The 15042-nt window shown below is 39.5% G+C and overlaps 1 protein-coding gene across 11 annotated transcripts in view; it reads left to right on the top strand.

The window, feature by feature from the left end:
• MAPKAP1 (mitogen-activated protein kinase associated protein 1) overlaps positions 1-15042 on the top strand; it is an 85150-nt gene that overhangs the window by 7236 nt on the left and 62872 nt on the right. For 8 of the 11 annotated variants that reach the window (XM_040648948.2, XM_015279320.4, XM_015279321.4 and 5 more), the window contains exons 2-4: positions 196-519; positions 3977-4066; positions 8214-8362. In XM_040648948.2, the coding sequence (XP_040504882.1) occupies positions 261-519; positions 3977-4066; positions 8214-8362 (498 nt within the window). In that variant the 5' untranslated portion in view covers positions 196-260. Of the gene's footprint in view, positions 1-195; positions 520-3976; positions 4067-7136; positions 7303-8213; positions 8363-15042 lie in introns of those variants that run through there. The other 3 variants (XM_040648949.2, XM_046901646.1, XM_046901647.1) reach the window with 1 other exon arrangement.

Here is a 15042-nt window from a genome sequence, read left to right as displayed (position 1 = left end):
GTGACCCACCATGAAACCACTGTTCTTCAAGTAGATCTCAGCAAACCATGTAACTTCAGGAAATTGGAACAGAATTGAAATAATTCACTCTACAAAACTGAATCAGATTTTGTGCATCAAAATATGGACCTTCTTGGTCAGTATTTGGGTGGTTTTTTGTTTGTTTTCTAAATGCTGTGTATGTTGTATTTCTAGGTACAGTGTCCATGCAACAAGATGGAGAGAAGATAGTACAGTGAAGTGGTGGTCTTGTGGGCAGAATGGCTTTCCTGGACAACCCAACAATTATACTTGCCCACATTCGGCAGTCACACGTGACCAGTGATGACACAGGGATGTGTGAAATGGTCCTAATAGATCATGATGTCGACCTAGAGAAGTTTAATCCCTCATCAACATACGGAGACAGTGCTTCAGAAACACAGGGAAGCAATGGTGAGACTCAGGGCTATGTATATTCCCAATCAGTCGACATTACCTCAAGCTGGGACTTTGGAATTAGAAGACGATCCAACACAGGTAAGTAATGTTTGCAGCTGAAACAGTGTTAACCTTTTAAATTCAGTTTCTATTAGTATTACATGCATGGACAAATCATAGCATGACTAGCTAGATATCTGCCAAACTTTCCCTTTTGTAGAATACATGTTGTGATTCAGATACTTTGGTGTGCTGTCAACTGAGTTTTAATTGCTGTTTTACTTAATCGTGTACGGCAGAGTGTTGAGGTAGGCAGCTTTACTTATTAAAACAAATTGTAAAGACATCAGGTCTAAATCCAAAGTATGTGAGCAGTCTTTGGTATTTCTGTTGTTACTGTCCGGATGGCTGTTAACTTTTGTACAGGATGGTTCTTTTCTGAGAAAAATCTACCCTAGTGATGCATCAGATCTATGTGTTATGAAAGAAAAGAGTGGAGTTTGTGAGTCAGTGAAGTGAATGATTTGTCTGTGGTTTTTTTTTTTACCTTCTGAAGTCTTATATCCAAGAAAAACATTGAGCTAGACTTTAAGTTAGCAAATTAGGGAGTTTAAGGTTGTATACCTTTTCAAAATAGGCTCCATTTATCTTGAGTAGAAGAAAACTGTCCCGTTTATTGGTAGGAGTATTCAGACTTTTGCTTACGCCCAAGGAATGCTACAAACAAAAACTACAATATTGAACATGTATGAAAAGGCTGATGTGGGGTGGTCAGTATTGATCTGTTTTTCTGTTACAGTCTATCCTATTTTTTCCAAATTATTTCTGAAGGTATAACACCACCTAGAGCTCAGAAAAAACATCTGTGCTCAGCCTGAGAGATAGAATGACAGTAAGTATCTGACAATACCTTTTACAGATCTGTTGTCAAAAGTTGTGGAAGGACAGAGCACTGGTCTCTTTTAATTGAGTTATACTTGGAAATAAGCTGGTGGTGTACCTGTAACTGACTCAGAGGCAACGGTGTAAAGTTTGTTGTGCCAGACTGCCTGATGCTGTCCTTGAGGGCTTGTTAAGCTCTGTAAAGGTACAGTTTATGAGGAAGGAGAAGCAAAGTTTCAAGATTTACAGTATTACTCCAATTTTATTTTTTTTTCCCTCAAGTAGACTGAGGAAATAATCTCTTTTTAAGTCATGGCTGGAAACCATGAAAGTTTTCAGTTGGTGGCATATTCTAAAATAAAGGTTTAAGAAGTTCAGTGGGGAGCCAGTTTTTGGAAATGAGTGCTACGTGTGTCCCAGTGTTGAAGTTATCCCTTTGATTCGAAGGCGATGCGCAGTGGAGGAGATGCATTAGGGCACTGCACATGTTGTGTCTGGGGAGAACATAGATGTCCTCTGCCATTGAGATTTTCCTCCTTTTCTGCAGGAGCTGGCTGGGTCATAGGGGTCTCTGGCTCCAGGCTCCATCCCCATGCTGCCTTAGCAGTGCCACACCTAGGAAAACAAGCAATGTGGAGCTAGGCCTGTGCACGGTGTTATGTGAAGGGGAAAAGCAAATTTCCCTATCTGTGTGGCTAGAAACAAAGGCTCATCTAGCAGCTAGTAGTTAATGAGGTAACGTTTGGTCAGTGGCTTTTCTCACTCAGAAAGCTTTCAAACTAACCTGCTTGTGAGAATAAACCTTTAATAACTGGAACTTTCAAAGTAGGTACAGATAATTCCTTCTAATTTGGAGTTAAACAGAAATTCATGTTGTAGAATTGTTTTATAGCAACCGTGGATGGAAGAACTGGATGGAATTAGTGCAGACGGTGGCTGTATGGTGGTACCCATGTTCTGATCCTCACTTGGTACGCTGACCTCCTGCAGGGGCACAGTGTGGGGCGGTCTGTCCCTGCAGCCAGCTCTGTGCTGACACCACCCCATGGATCTGCACCATCCTCAGACAGGGGAGCACCCCTTCCTGCGAGTCAGAATCCTCCACTTTAATGAACTGGTGACTGCAGTTACCACACGCCATGAAAACACACATTGTTCTTATTTCTGTTCTATGTGTTTGCTTTTATCTATTTCTTTTGCATGCAAATCTTACGGATATTTTATGGCGGTCCACTTAGGCTGAAAGGGTTTCAGGTGGTGATTCTGAACTGCAGTCTGGATAATGGATAGAGGGGAAAATAAGGAGGATTCTTTCAGAATAAAATATCCAGCCTGTGATGGTGTTTTACCCAGTATTTGAACTGATGACTGGGAGTATCACCTTCCTCGCTTCTCACAGAGCTGCACAGAAGCATTTATGCGTTGGCCTCTTGTCTGTGGGAAATAGGCAGTGAAGTCTCTCTTTGTGTCTGTGCCTTAAACTGCTTGCTGCAGCTTCACAGTATGGGAACTATTTGAATATTTTTTCATCAGTTGCCAGGTTGAGAGTTGTTATGGGGAAGAAAATCACTTCAGCATCCATGCTTCTGTTCAAAGGCTAAATGTTGAAAATAGTAATGGTAATAATAGTAGAAGGCATAGAAAATATTTAATGTTTATTAACCCCTTTTTTAATCGGCGGAGTGGCTCAGGGAACTCAAACTATATCTAAGAATTGTAATTTAGTATCTCAGAATCCCTTCTGAAAACGCATTTTAGTTAATGAATGAGCTCAATACGTCAAAATTGCTAACATATCCAGCAGGTTGTTTCCTTCCATAATCAACACAATTAGCCCTCCCTCCCAGTCCCATCTCCCTTCTTGCTCTGTAGCTCCGGTTGCTCCTTGGTGTTGCTTTGGGTAGCAGCCCCGGCTTCAGCCGCGCGTCTCCCGGGAGGGCCTTTGCAGTCAGTGGTGACCCTCAGCTCTGCGCAGCGCTGCGGGGCCGGCGCTGTTCTGCCCAAGCTCGAGGCTTTTCTTCAGGCCCTGTTTTGAAGATGGAGTCAAAATATACCTAAAGAAATATTGTATTCATTTTAAGGTTTGACTAATGTTGTGAAGATACAAATCATTTATTTTACTACCTATAAACTGTTTCAGCATACTGAAGAAAAAGCTATGCTAATTTATATAGCTTTGACATTTTATAATTTTCATGATTTTTAGATAAAGGATTTTATATTTAAAACTTTAATAGTCTAGTCTGAGTTCATTTATCTTTAATTTTTGAAACGGGTAGAGTAATTCATAACAGTAATTTTATTCCTGTAATGTAATATTCACTTCAGTTCATTTGTGCATTAAAATTCCTTTAAGACCGTTATTAATGATTTATATAATGAAATGTCATATTAATCACAGAAGTTTTCACATTTTATTATTCTCTTCTATGTTAATACTATCTTTATGATCTCTATTAATGTTTTATATCCTCTAATTTCAATTATAAATCAAGAACATTTTCGTGTTTTTGTTGGTATTTGCTTTTCAGGGGTGCCACCTTTAAAATTTTATGAGTTTTTCTCCTACATATGCAGTATAAAACATCTTTATTCATATAAAGATAGTTAATTATGTCTTTGTTTATAGTGAACTTTCATTGACAAACTTATAGTTATAATATTTCTTTTCAAGCTCAGAGACTGGAACGTCTGCGGAAAGAGAGACAAAATCAAATAAAATGCAAAAATGTGCAGTGGAAAGACAGAAACACTTCCTACTCAGGTAAAAAGAAAAGACCTTCTATTTTCCTACTGTTTTTGTTTCTGCTTTTGATGGTTATAGCATTTTCAGTTCATAATTTTTCACTTCAGCTTTTGAAGCGTAGAGGGAAATGTTGGCAATTTTGTTTGCCTTCCATTCTGCAGCTCTGCACACCCCATGGTGTGTTGGTGGGGGAACCACAGGCCTCCCGTTTGTTTTCACGTGTGACAGGGCACTGCACATTGCTAATAAGGGCAAAACAGAGATCAGGTGTTTAAAACCTACTTGGTAGGTCTGCAATACGTGAAGTGGCTGTACAGTATCTTTGTTCAATATAAGTTATTAATGCAGTGTTGGGGATTTCTGTTGTAAGGTCATTATCTTTTGTTGTCTCAGTGAGCAAGAAATGGGAGTAGTGAGGCTCTCAGTATTATTGTGACGCACTTCACTAATGGGATGTACTGTCTTTGCTGTATGGGTAGATGATTGGCAAGTGCCTGCATTCAAACTGCAGGATGATTATCTCCATGTAAGTTATGGCTTTCCAGCTGTTTCCAGAGGCATTTGGTGTGCAGAAATCTAAGGATTTCTTAGAAATGGGCATCTAAGAACTTGTGATCATTTTTCTGGGTAAGGAGAAGTTGTGTGTGCATACGTGATCTACTTAAACAAAAGAACAAATGCTGCCCTAGTTTATTTCACCTTTTCTTGGGAAAAACCAGTGTCATTAATTTCTCCAAGAACACGCTGCTTTGCTATTGATACAAAGTGAAGTATTTCTGATTTGGATTATCCTACGCAGTTTGAACTGTAATGCTAGGAATGAGAACTCTGGGTTCTCTTGTTTCGTAGCTCTGAAGCTCTTTTTTTTTTTTTTTTTTTTTTGCTTAAATCCATGTATCTTCCTGGCTGTTATTTGCAGAACCTTCTGCAGTTGTGTAATTCCTCTTTTAGAGGAGTGAACAAAGCTGCTCACATGAGCAACACAGTTGCACTAATCCTTAGTGCAGTGTTCAGCTATGTTTGATACCTCTATTAATGCATTCTAAAATGTTTTTGCCGTTCTACTTCTGTAAGCAGAGCAGTATGTTTTAAAGTTTAATCTGCCATAACTTCTAGCTCTTTGCTCAATATGTTTTTAGTATTTGATCAGTGATGATAAAGTTCTTTTTCCTTTTAATCCCTAGTTTATGCTGTTTGATATTGCTTTACACTACATTGCAGTCAGATTTCAGTTTCCTGCTTTCCATTCTGTTTGTGTTTCCTTATTTAAATGGGCTCCACTGTGACATGGAGCATCATGCATAAACACAATGCATCAGCCAGTGACAAAAGAGGTGTCCCACGCTGTAAAACTGTGCTGAGTCTTACACTGGTACTGCAGAAGCAGGGTGTAAGCAGCCTCTCCCAGCTGCAGATCAAATATAAGTAAAAGATACATTATGTAAAAACTCTGGACACTTGGCTTTGTCACTGGGATTCTTGGAGTTTCTTCACTTAATTGCATGAAGAGCAACATAGAAAGAGACCAGTGCCCTGGAGTATGTCAACTGCATCTTTCTTTATGTCCTGTATCTGTTCTGTTCCTTGCATTTAACATTATTGATAAATACGTATGAAAGTAGTAACCATAGGTGTATCTGCTTCACACAGGAGGAATTTGGCTGTTCTCTTCTGCATGTGTTTATCTGAGCTCTAGACAATGTCCTGCTTATGGCTGACACCCTGCTAGCTAAGAGGAAGCTGGAAGGTTGCTGGTTTCTACTGCTTTAGTCTGATAACGTCTCCATAGATAACCCATCACAGAGATGCATTGCTGTACGAGGAAAATCTTGCAAGCATTTCCATTGCCCTGGAGATGAATTTATAGTCATAATTTGAGGCATTAGATGAAAGATCATCCTTCGGGATGAGGTAGAGAGAAGGTTGTAGTGGTTGCAAGACTTAAAAAAGAAACTGTCTGTGTTTGGAGCTGGTTAGGAGATCAGTAGATACAGAGGTGCCCCAGGGGAAGCTGGCTGACTGGAAGTAAAGTGTAACACAGCTGAGGTCTTTTTGTTTGGTTGTGCCACCAATTCACATCACCTTTATATGCATCAGTACCTTTTCAGTAAAATGAAAATATGGTCTCCGCTCCATGCCATGTAGACAGAAATCACATAGAGCTGAAATAAATACCATGACACCGAGTAACAGCAAAGCTTACTTTCAGTTAAGAATTAAAAATTTCACACTTCAAGTTATTCAATGTAAAAAATGAGGTCTTTTCCCCTGAATGTTCTTGCATTTTAAAATATGTTTTCTCCTAGGTTGAAAGGAATAATTGCAACTCTCTCAGTTGTAGTCTGTAAGAATTTATTTTACATAACACTCATGAGAGATAATAGTTTTTCAGGATCTATCTTCTTTTAGGCTTTTTGCACAAATCTTTAGAAGGTGTTCAAGTTCTTTTTTTTTTTGAAATTACAAAGATTTTTTGGCAATGGAAAATTGTATCCCAGTCAGCTGAGTTTAGTCCTATAGAATGTAGGTATTACAGAACATACGTGTTGTTTGAACTCTTCACTCACCTGAGAAATTTGACTTTTGTAAAATCTGTACAGAACTCAAAGCAAAATGGACATCACTCTAACAAATGCGGTGTGATTCTTGTAATTTTCTTCCTCTACATCAGCACAAAGGAAACAGCAAACAAATCATCTTACCATTTCCTTAGAGACAAAACTTAAAGATACAATACTTGCTTTTTCACTTGAGCCTTTAAAACCATTGTTTTGAATTCCAGGGCACAGAGTACTTTCCAAATGACTGAGAATTACCAATTAGTGATAATACTCCAGCATAATTGTAATTGAGATTATTTTTTCTAATGAGGTAAACTTGTTACAAAAAGAGAATACCTAAAGGTGTTCAAGATGGCACATTTAAGAAGGATTTAATCATTTTTTTGATTAATTGAAGCCCTTCGCAAGACTGTTGGGTATCTGCTAGCATTGGTGTTTAGCACCTTTGCCAGTGTCTGAATTTTCAGGCTGCTAAAAATAAACTGTGTTTCTGAGTAGCTATAATTTGACATGTTTTAATTTCACAGCTTAAGAAATGAATCAATTCTCTGCAGATTGCGTCCCTAGTCAGTCTGCCTCAGGAGCTTTGTCATTTCCTTGGAGGAGCAGCACGTAAATCTTTCAGATGTGAGAGAATCCAAAAGCGTGAATGCAAAGCAGAGGCAGTGCAGGAGAACTGGTGCTGATTCTCAGGTAGTGATTGATTGAGTTTGGGGCACTTTGTTCCTAGAGCAGATGTGGAGAAAGCTTGTCCAGATTCAGTCACAGTTTCTTGCAGATGAGACCCATTGGTACTAATATGCTAAAACACCCCAGGCTCTGTCCTGGTTTTGTGGTGTCCTTGTAATGCAAGGAGCTCTGTATTTAAAAAAAAATATTTTTAAGTATGCCTATAACTGTTCAGTTAAACCTGTGCCAGTAATTCAACTATGCAATCTCTTCATTTGAGAAGAGCTTTATGACAGGGACTTTGAGATCTCACAAATCCCACAAAGTACTGATTAACTTTTGGCACCTTTGATTTAGAAAGTTCCATTGTTGTGTTTTTTAATTTGCCCGGACTCTTTGTCTGGAACGTTATTTTCGGGTTTGGTGCTTTGAGAGGAGCCTGCATGCAGTCTTACCTTGAGAAGCAGAATCCAAAGAAATGGTTCTTTTGCAGTAGATGTAGTCCCAGCCTCCAGCTGACAGCACGGTGATGTTGCAGCACAGCAATGGGAGAACTTGTCACGTGTTACAGACTTAGTTTGAAGTGCTGTTGCATCCCCTATTGTAGATGGAGCAGCAGTTCTTCACTTGGAAAAAAAACAGGCAAGCAGAAAGACCAGAACTGCTTAACTCTGAGCCTTTATTTTTATCTTGCCCCGAGTCGATCTTGTGATGATGTGATCCACTGTTTGAGAAGAGCACATCTGCTCAGCCAAGTGTTTGTGCTCTGCACACTTGTATTTTCGTATCTTTGTGTTGTAAGAGTGCTGGACCTGAGCATTTACTGTTCTGTGCCCTTTATATTGTTCCCTCTCATATAATTCTGTCTTTCTGTGGCAATCAGTAGTCTCTACATCTCCTAATACAAATGCTGTCATCTCTTTTCTGATCTACAGCAGAGGAGCTGAGCTCGCTATTTGAAAAAAAGAATTTCAGAGTAAGATCTCCGTGCTCTGGGAAGCAGTCGATTCTGTCTGTGCGACTCGAGCAGTGTCCCCTACAGCTGAATAACCCCTTCAATGAGTACTCAAAATTCGATGGCAAGGTAAGTGAACCCGATATTTTTCTTATATCCAAGTGGTCCCTGGCCTGAAGGTGATGGGCTGCAGCAGTTTTTGCCTGTATTTACTTGTTGAAACATTAATTAGACTTTTCAGTGGGCTGTTCTTTTGAAGAGGTTAAGTGGAAACATTCTTCTCTTAGTCTTTAATGTAATTTTTCCAGCTTCAGTAAACTGTTCTTGCATTTGTGTTATAAAATTACACATCCCTGTTTTATTCTCTGGCAGTTTAGTTGGGTAAGCATTTGGTGTGGAGATCTTGCAGTCAGTGGTGACACCCTTTATGGAAATGGTTTGGCAACTTTTGCTTAGCCACATCACAGCTCTTGCTAAATAGTGCACAATTTGTGCTGTCCTCATCTTCCAAATACTTGAATGAGAGTAGGAAGATCCACTGTTTTGAGGGTAGAAAGGTGAAGCAGAAACAGGACAAGGCCTGGGGCAAAAAAAAAAAAAAAAAACATGGACTAAAGAATGTAGTTCTGTGCAAACACTCTTTTATGTAACACACAGAAGAGGTTCATGACAAACCTAGGTAGGTCAGATTCATTCCCTGACTGCACTCCTTTCCGGACCGTGCATTTGATATCTCTCAGAATTGCAGAGAACGCTCCTTTGTGCAATCTAGTTATCCTTATCAACAAACAGTTCTTTTCTGTCATAAGCTTTGCACTGAAATACAAACGTTGGTGTGATGGATCAGTGTCATCTTTTTCCAAAACAATTATGAATAGTGCACAGGTGTGTTTTGTGCTGGATTTGTTTGTGGAGTCTGCTGTGGGAGTGTGAAATTTGAGCTTCGTTACCATTGTGTGGGAAGAATTTGATATTAAGAATCCTTAAAGTGGAAAGTCAGGTCTGTAACTCTGCTACCATATCTAGTAGTTAGAAGGTGTGTGGAATGGTAACTTTTAGGCCATGAAGTCCACATGGCAAAAGTTGCCTCTTATTATTTTATACTTACTAGTATGTAGTAATTAGTGCTAATTTGGTTTTTCAAATTTTCTGGCTTCATTAATAAGCGATAGCAGTACTTTGCTGGTAACACTAAGACATAAAACACCTCGCAGTTGTTACTTCATGAATTCTCAGTTTGGCAAATATTTACATTCACTTCCAACAGTCAAACATAGTGGAAGTAAAAATAAAATCAGTACTCAAGAGCAAGTTATTGTAGTTCAGTGGTATCCCAGCCCTGCTGCTTTAACACCCGCGCCTCACATGGGCTCCCTGCTGCTGTTCTTCTCAGAAACTTGAAGAACCGAAGTGTTTCCTTCCCACTTTGATAATCCTAACTACTTTTTACCATATTGATATGAATTACAGTTGACTGTAATTAACATCTTAATTTTCATATTTGTCCAATATATTTAGCAGGTGATTGTTCCATGTGAGGGATATTGTATTGCACAAATTCGTTTCAGATATTAATGAAATACATCAGTGTTACTCAATCGTGACGTGTAGTGTATGACATGAACCAGCTTGCTTGTGATTTAGAAACCAGAATACCTATTGAAGTCTCCAAAATAACCAAATTGACATTTTGCTAGTCTGAAAACGAGCTGTATTAATTATGAGAGCGTTATTTATTTTATTCTGTAAGTTTTTCAACGGTGTGCTTATGAAATTTATCCTCCACACTCCCATCTGTGTTACCATCTGAGGCAGAGAAGAAACACGAATCTCATCAGTGTCTGCCTCTACGTGTGTCCATTTTGTTCTTCAGTGCTGTAAAATCAAACCATCCAAATTTTTAAATTATTTTTAATGAAATACTGCAAGTCTTGTATTTATTTTCATTGATAATAGATAAGCAGTATTTTTCAGATAGATACAATGCTTTCAGGGAATAGCGCATGACTTATTTACATAATTAGCAGAGCCACGTATCTCTTGGGGAAATGGTACATAATTGGGGAGAGGCAGGAGGGATGAGGAGGAGCTAGGGGCCTAATTAAACATGTCTTTAAGAAAACCTACTTAATTATGTATTTACTCAGGAGATCACAGTGGCTCTGAAATCTTTAGGTTATAGCTGGGCCTTTGTTTCGGTCGTTCTGATTTTCTAATAGATGTGTATTTGTGTATTGTAACGCGTTTTCAGCTGGCTGAGTAACCCCTGTGATTCACTGGGAAACCTTCAGGAAGGCTATTTACTGTTGTGTGTGAGCTTTGTTTGCTTCTGTACTCACCTTAACTGCATGCAGAATGGTTTTACCTGACAGTAATTCAGCTCTTAACTGACCTGAAGTAGTATAAATCCATTTTATCCTGGGTCTTCCCCCTCTGCATTTGATGTATTATTTTAAGCTAATCAGTTAAATATTAGAAAATATTGTACACCATAACATCAACGAAGGCAATTTATTAAAATGCTTACATCTTGCATGCGTTTTCTGCCAGATTTAGAGTCCTTTTCATAACCACTTCTGCAATTTTATGAAATAATAAAATTTTAGAGTACTCTAATTTCTTCCTGTTCTGATCAGTTCATTAATTACCAAAAAAAGTAGAGAATATGGCTTGTGAAATGCAACTCCATTGCAAGCATTCTAATCAGCTCAGAAAATCAGGTGAGTCTTGTCACATAGTTACACAGGACAGACTTGTGGCTTTTGTGTGCTTTGTGAAGCTTCAGCTCTTAACCAGAGGATGTACTTAGTAACTATTCTTACCTGCATCTTCAAGTTTTTCCTTTATGAAGTTAATGTAAACCTAACTTCCACAGCTGCTTGCATGGTTTATGAGTCTTGTGGGATATACCTCTTGCTTAATAAGCCTCACAAACTCTTGGAAAGAACACTGTATGAAAAGTAGCCTTTGCTTATTACTTAGGTTGTCATTGTAGAGAAAATTACTGGAAGGCTTAAGAAATCAGTGGCCAAATTGGTTTCCTTTATCTGCATGCAAACTACGTTATCATACATTTTATACATAAGTTCCAATATGTTGCAGTTTACAGGATTTGAAAAATCGTATTTTCATTGCTTACTATTCCAACTTGATGACTATTGATAGATTGGGAAAGTAAGACTGACTGTAAGACAGACTTGAAAGCCGTAGCCAGGCACCAAAAATGAAGCACCAACAGCATCGTAATCACTCGTTTCAGTGATACAGCTGCAACATGCAGCTTACCTGTGGCTCCCAGAAAGAGAGGTTAATGACTGTTGATTTTTAGGGATAAAGCTTTGTTGCAGAATCAAGACCTTAGTTGCTCTGTTCCCTAATTTCTAAATGTAGAAAATGGGGTAGTCTTGTCTGATGGCTTTCGTTAATTGTTGTAAAAGCATGTGTGTTCATTCAACAGAAATTCAGAATATATCTTTTCAAATCATGAGTGTGGCTTGCATGCGTTGCTGGAAAGTAGGGTGATGAGACCTCTCTGAGATATTAATGTGAAAGAATACAGATTTGTTGCTATATTAACATTAAAGCTATTCAACCATATGACTGTTCCTACTGGTAAGAAAAGTGCTAGCAGGATGTGTTTAGTCACTGGGATAGAGGGAAATCAGGCAAGAATCAACTATTCAGCTTTGCAGGAACCTGAATGAATAACTCTTGCTAAGGCCTCTGCGTACAATTCCCGTTGAAGTAATCTTTGAAGCCATTCCACAACCATTTTTCTTCCAAGTCCACTGCCTTTAAGAAATTCTCATCACTGAAGCGTCTTGTCAATTCAATTTGAGATGCCTGTCACCACATGGCTGCTCTTACATCCCGAGAAGAATGCTGCCAAGCACCAAAGTGCTAAAGGACAGTCAAAAAGAAATGCTAAAGATATGCAAAATAGTTAAAGGAGAGAGTTGGAAGAAAAGAGGGGATCATTGAGCCCCAGGCGAAGTTGATGTGCAAGGCCAAAAACTTTTGCCGTGTGCAGACTGGTCTTCTCAAGATGATTTTCAGCTAGCAATTATGAATACAGTGATCAAAAAACAAGGTCTGAGGAACTCTTCTAGTTTATCTGTCTGACCTTCCAGGGCCTTTGTAGGTTTACTTGACTACTGGAGAGAAGTTTGGCTGAACAGATGCTAAAAATCCTATGCAAGGAATGGTACCTCCGCACAGCATCGCGAGTTGGGTTTTTTGTGGGTAATTTGGGTGATGCGTTAAAAATCAAACAATTTCTCTTACAGCAACTGTTTCAAGAATGATGCTGTAGTAAGCATGGGGGAAGGGATAATTCATGAGTGCTAATTGCTTGGCTGTTAATTTTCATAAGTGTTGATAGAAGCAGTTCCTTAAATTAAACTTTGTTTAAAATGTATCAGGGGAAATATTCTGCAATGTCGGGCCTGAAGTGAAAATTAATATGAATGCTGTGGCAATTAACACGTACTGGTTAATAGCTTTTAGCAGCATTTTGGGATGATAGTCCTTAAATACATTCTTGCATGCTGCTCTTGTTTCAGTCTTGTTTGCGTGCGTTTCTGGATAATCACGAACAAATGTTTTCTGTGATCTCCAGAATTAGTTTCCCTCAAAGAAAGTAGATAAGGAACTTAGGAAAGAAGCAATAATGCTGTAAATAATATGGATAATATTTAACATAATCCAGGGTTAAAATCTGTGAGCTGTTTGCTGTTTAAATATTTTGCCCCTGCATAGAATGTTCTTCATCTGAATATGTTTGCCAATTTTTTTAAAGCATTTGCTAGTTGTGCCAGTGTTAGTGGTTTCCATACACCTGCATGCCATGAAATAGTTGAAATAGAGGCATCAGCCACGTTATTATTGTGTGAGTTTTCAGAGAGTGTTTAGATGTGCCCAGCAGCACAAGGCTGCCCACGGCCATGGCGTGGCACAGGGGGATGTGCGCACAGCAATGCTGCGGGCGGGCACAGGGCCGGGCTGCCGGCAGCTGAGCTGCTTTCAGAGCTGCTCTGGGGCTGGTTGGCACCTGAGAGCCGTGCTGGCAGCAGGCGCTGTGCCACGCTTTCCCCTCGGGGTGCTGCAACTCAGTGTAATTGGTGACATTGAGCAACTCGGCTTGGTGGTGCAGCCCCAGCGAGGCAGGCTTTTGTAATTGTGCCTGAGGTCCACTGCACAGAGCAGCACCCATCATGCTTCTGTGAAGGTGGAGATTCTTAACTGAAAAATTAACACTTTCTAATACAGATTTCCTTTCAGAATACGTGATTAGTGTAAGTCACGCTACTAGTTGAGTTGTATTTAAATACAGCACCCCTACGTTAGGATTGCCAGGATTGTTCTTCATTTGTCAAAGCCGTAATGGTTCTGACGCTGCTTCCCCTGCCCTGCTGATGTGGGGCGCCAGGCTGGGTAGGGCCGGGCCCTGCACGGAGGGGGCAATTGGTACCATGGAGGTCACAGCATACAGGCCTCGGGTACAGTACTCAAAATAGATCAAGCTCAGCTGTTGGTTAATTTAAAAGAGTTCAGAAAGTGTTGTATTATTTTGTACAGAAGAGCCACTGAACAGGAGGTGGGGAGACACTGCATAACAGCATTGGAGCATTGAGCACTGCTGTGCCTCCTGCATGCCCAGCACACCGCCAGCCCCAGGGAGTGCTGGTATTCTGCTGCCGGCTCTGCTGGGGAGCATCACTTTTATGTCCCAATTCCAGGCATCTCACTCACACTAAAAAATGTTTTTCTGGCCTTATGGAGATTAATTTAACGTGGATTTGGTTTGATTAACCTCTGTCTTGGGGGCACGTTCGATTTGCTTATCCCTCTTCCGTACCTCGCTTCCATCTTCTGCTGCTGTTGATTGCAGGTGCCCTTTCCTAGGCAACATGACAGCAGTAAACCTGGGGCCCTGCTGGGATGGCACCTCCCAAAGCACTTCGGTTTTGGGAGCACTCTCATGTCAGGAACGGTTCGTCAGCACCGCTGCGCTTCCTCTTAAACTCTAAATAAAATGAAAGTAAGTTTTGAAGGCCTGCAAAGTATGCTACCATGTAACAAAGAATTAAATTGATTTGTTATGTGTGCATTTAGCTACAATTCATTTTAATTGTCCTTATGAAGTTAAAAAGTATTAGTGTCAGATAAAGATTCATCACCATAGCATGATTTAAAGCTGGTGCTATAGAAAGCAGGCATGTGTTCTGGCAGATGTTTATATAAGGCACTGTCTCTTCTGACAGCAGTTAAAAAGTATGGTTGTAGTAATCAAATTGTGGTGCAGCATCTCAGAGGCTAGAACCAGATTGAATTAAAATAGATATAAGATTTATGAATGGCAATAGCTGTGATAAAATTTCACTACCTTCTTTAATGGAAAGGACCTTTACACAGTACAAGAATAAGATTTTAAATCGTGCCATCCAATTCTGTGGTTTTTGGTTTACTTTTTTTTCCTTCTCTTGGAACAATACTCAATTACAGAGCAAGAGCAAACGCATTTTTGTCACAGATACTGTACTGCGTTTTTAGGACTTCATAAATATTACTCTGTGATGAATATGGGACATTCTGATTTCTTTCCTCATCTTTCTACTACTTCCATATTTCCATAGGAATTTCTGTATTTGCGTCTCAGAAAGGGATTATATTGTACTGTGTTGAAGATGGCGTTTTATATGCCAGAGCCATCGCTGTATGGGATAAAACTTTCCTTGAATCACTTTTGTTCAAAATATTTTCACACCATCTCAGTAGGAACATCTTTCTTAAATTCTGCTTTGAAAATT

The sequence above is a fragment of the Gallus gallus genome, chromosome 17, assembly GCF_016699485.2.
Source record: "Gallus gallus isolate bGalGal1 chromosome 17, bGalGal1.mat.broiler.GRCg7b, whole genome shotgun sequence".
Taxonomy (NCBI): Eukaryota; Metazoa; Chordata; class Aves; order Galliformes; family Phasianidae; genus Gallus; species Gallus gallus.
This window is presented reverse-complemented; position numbering and strand designations above follow the sequence as displayed.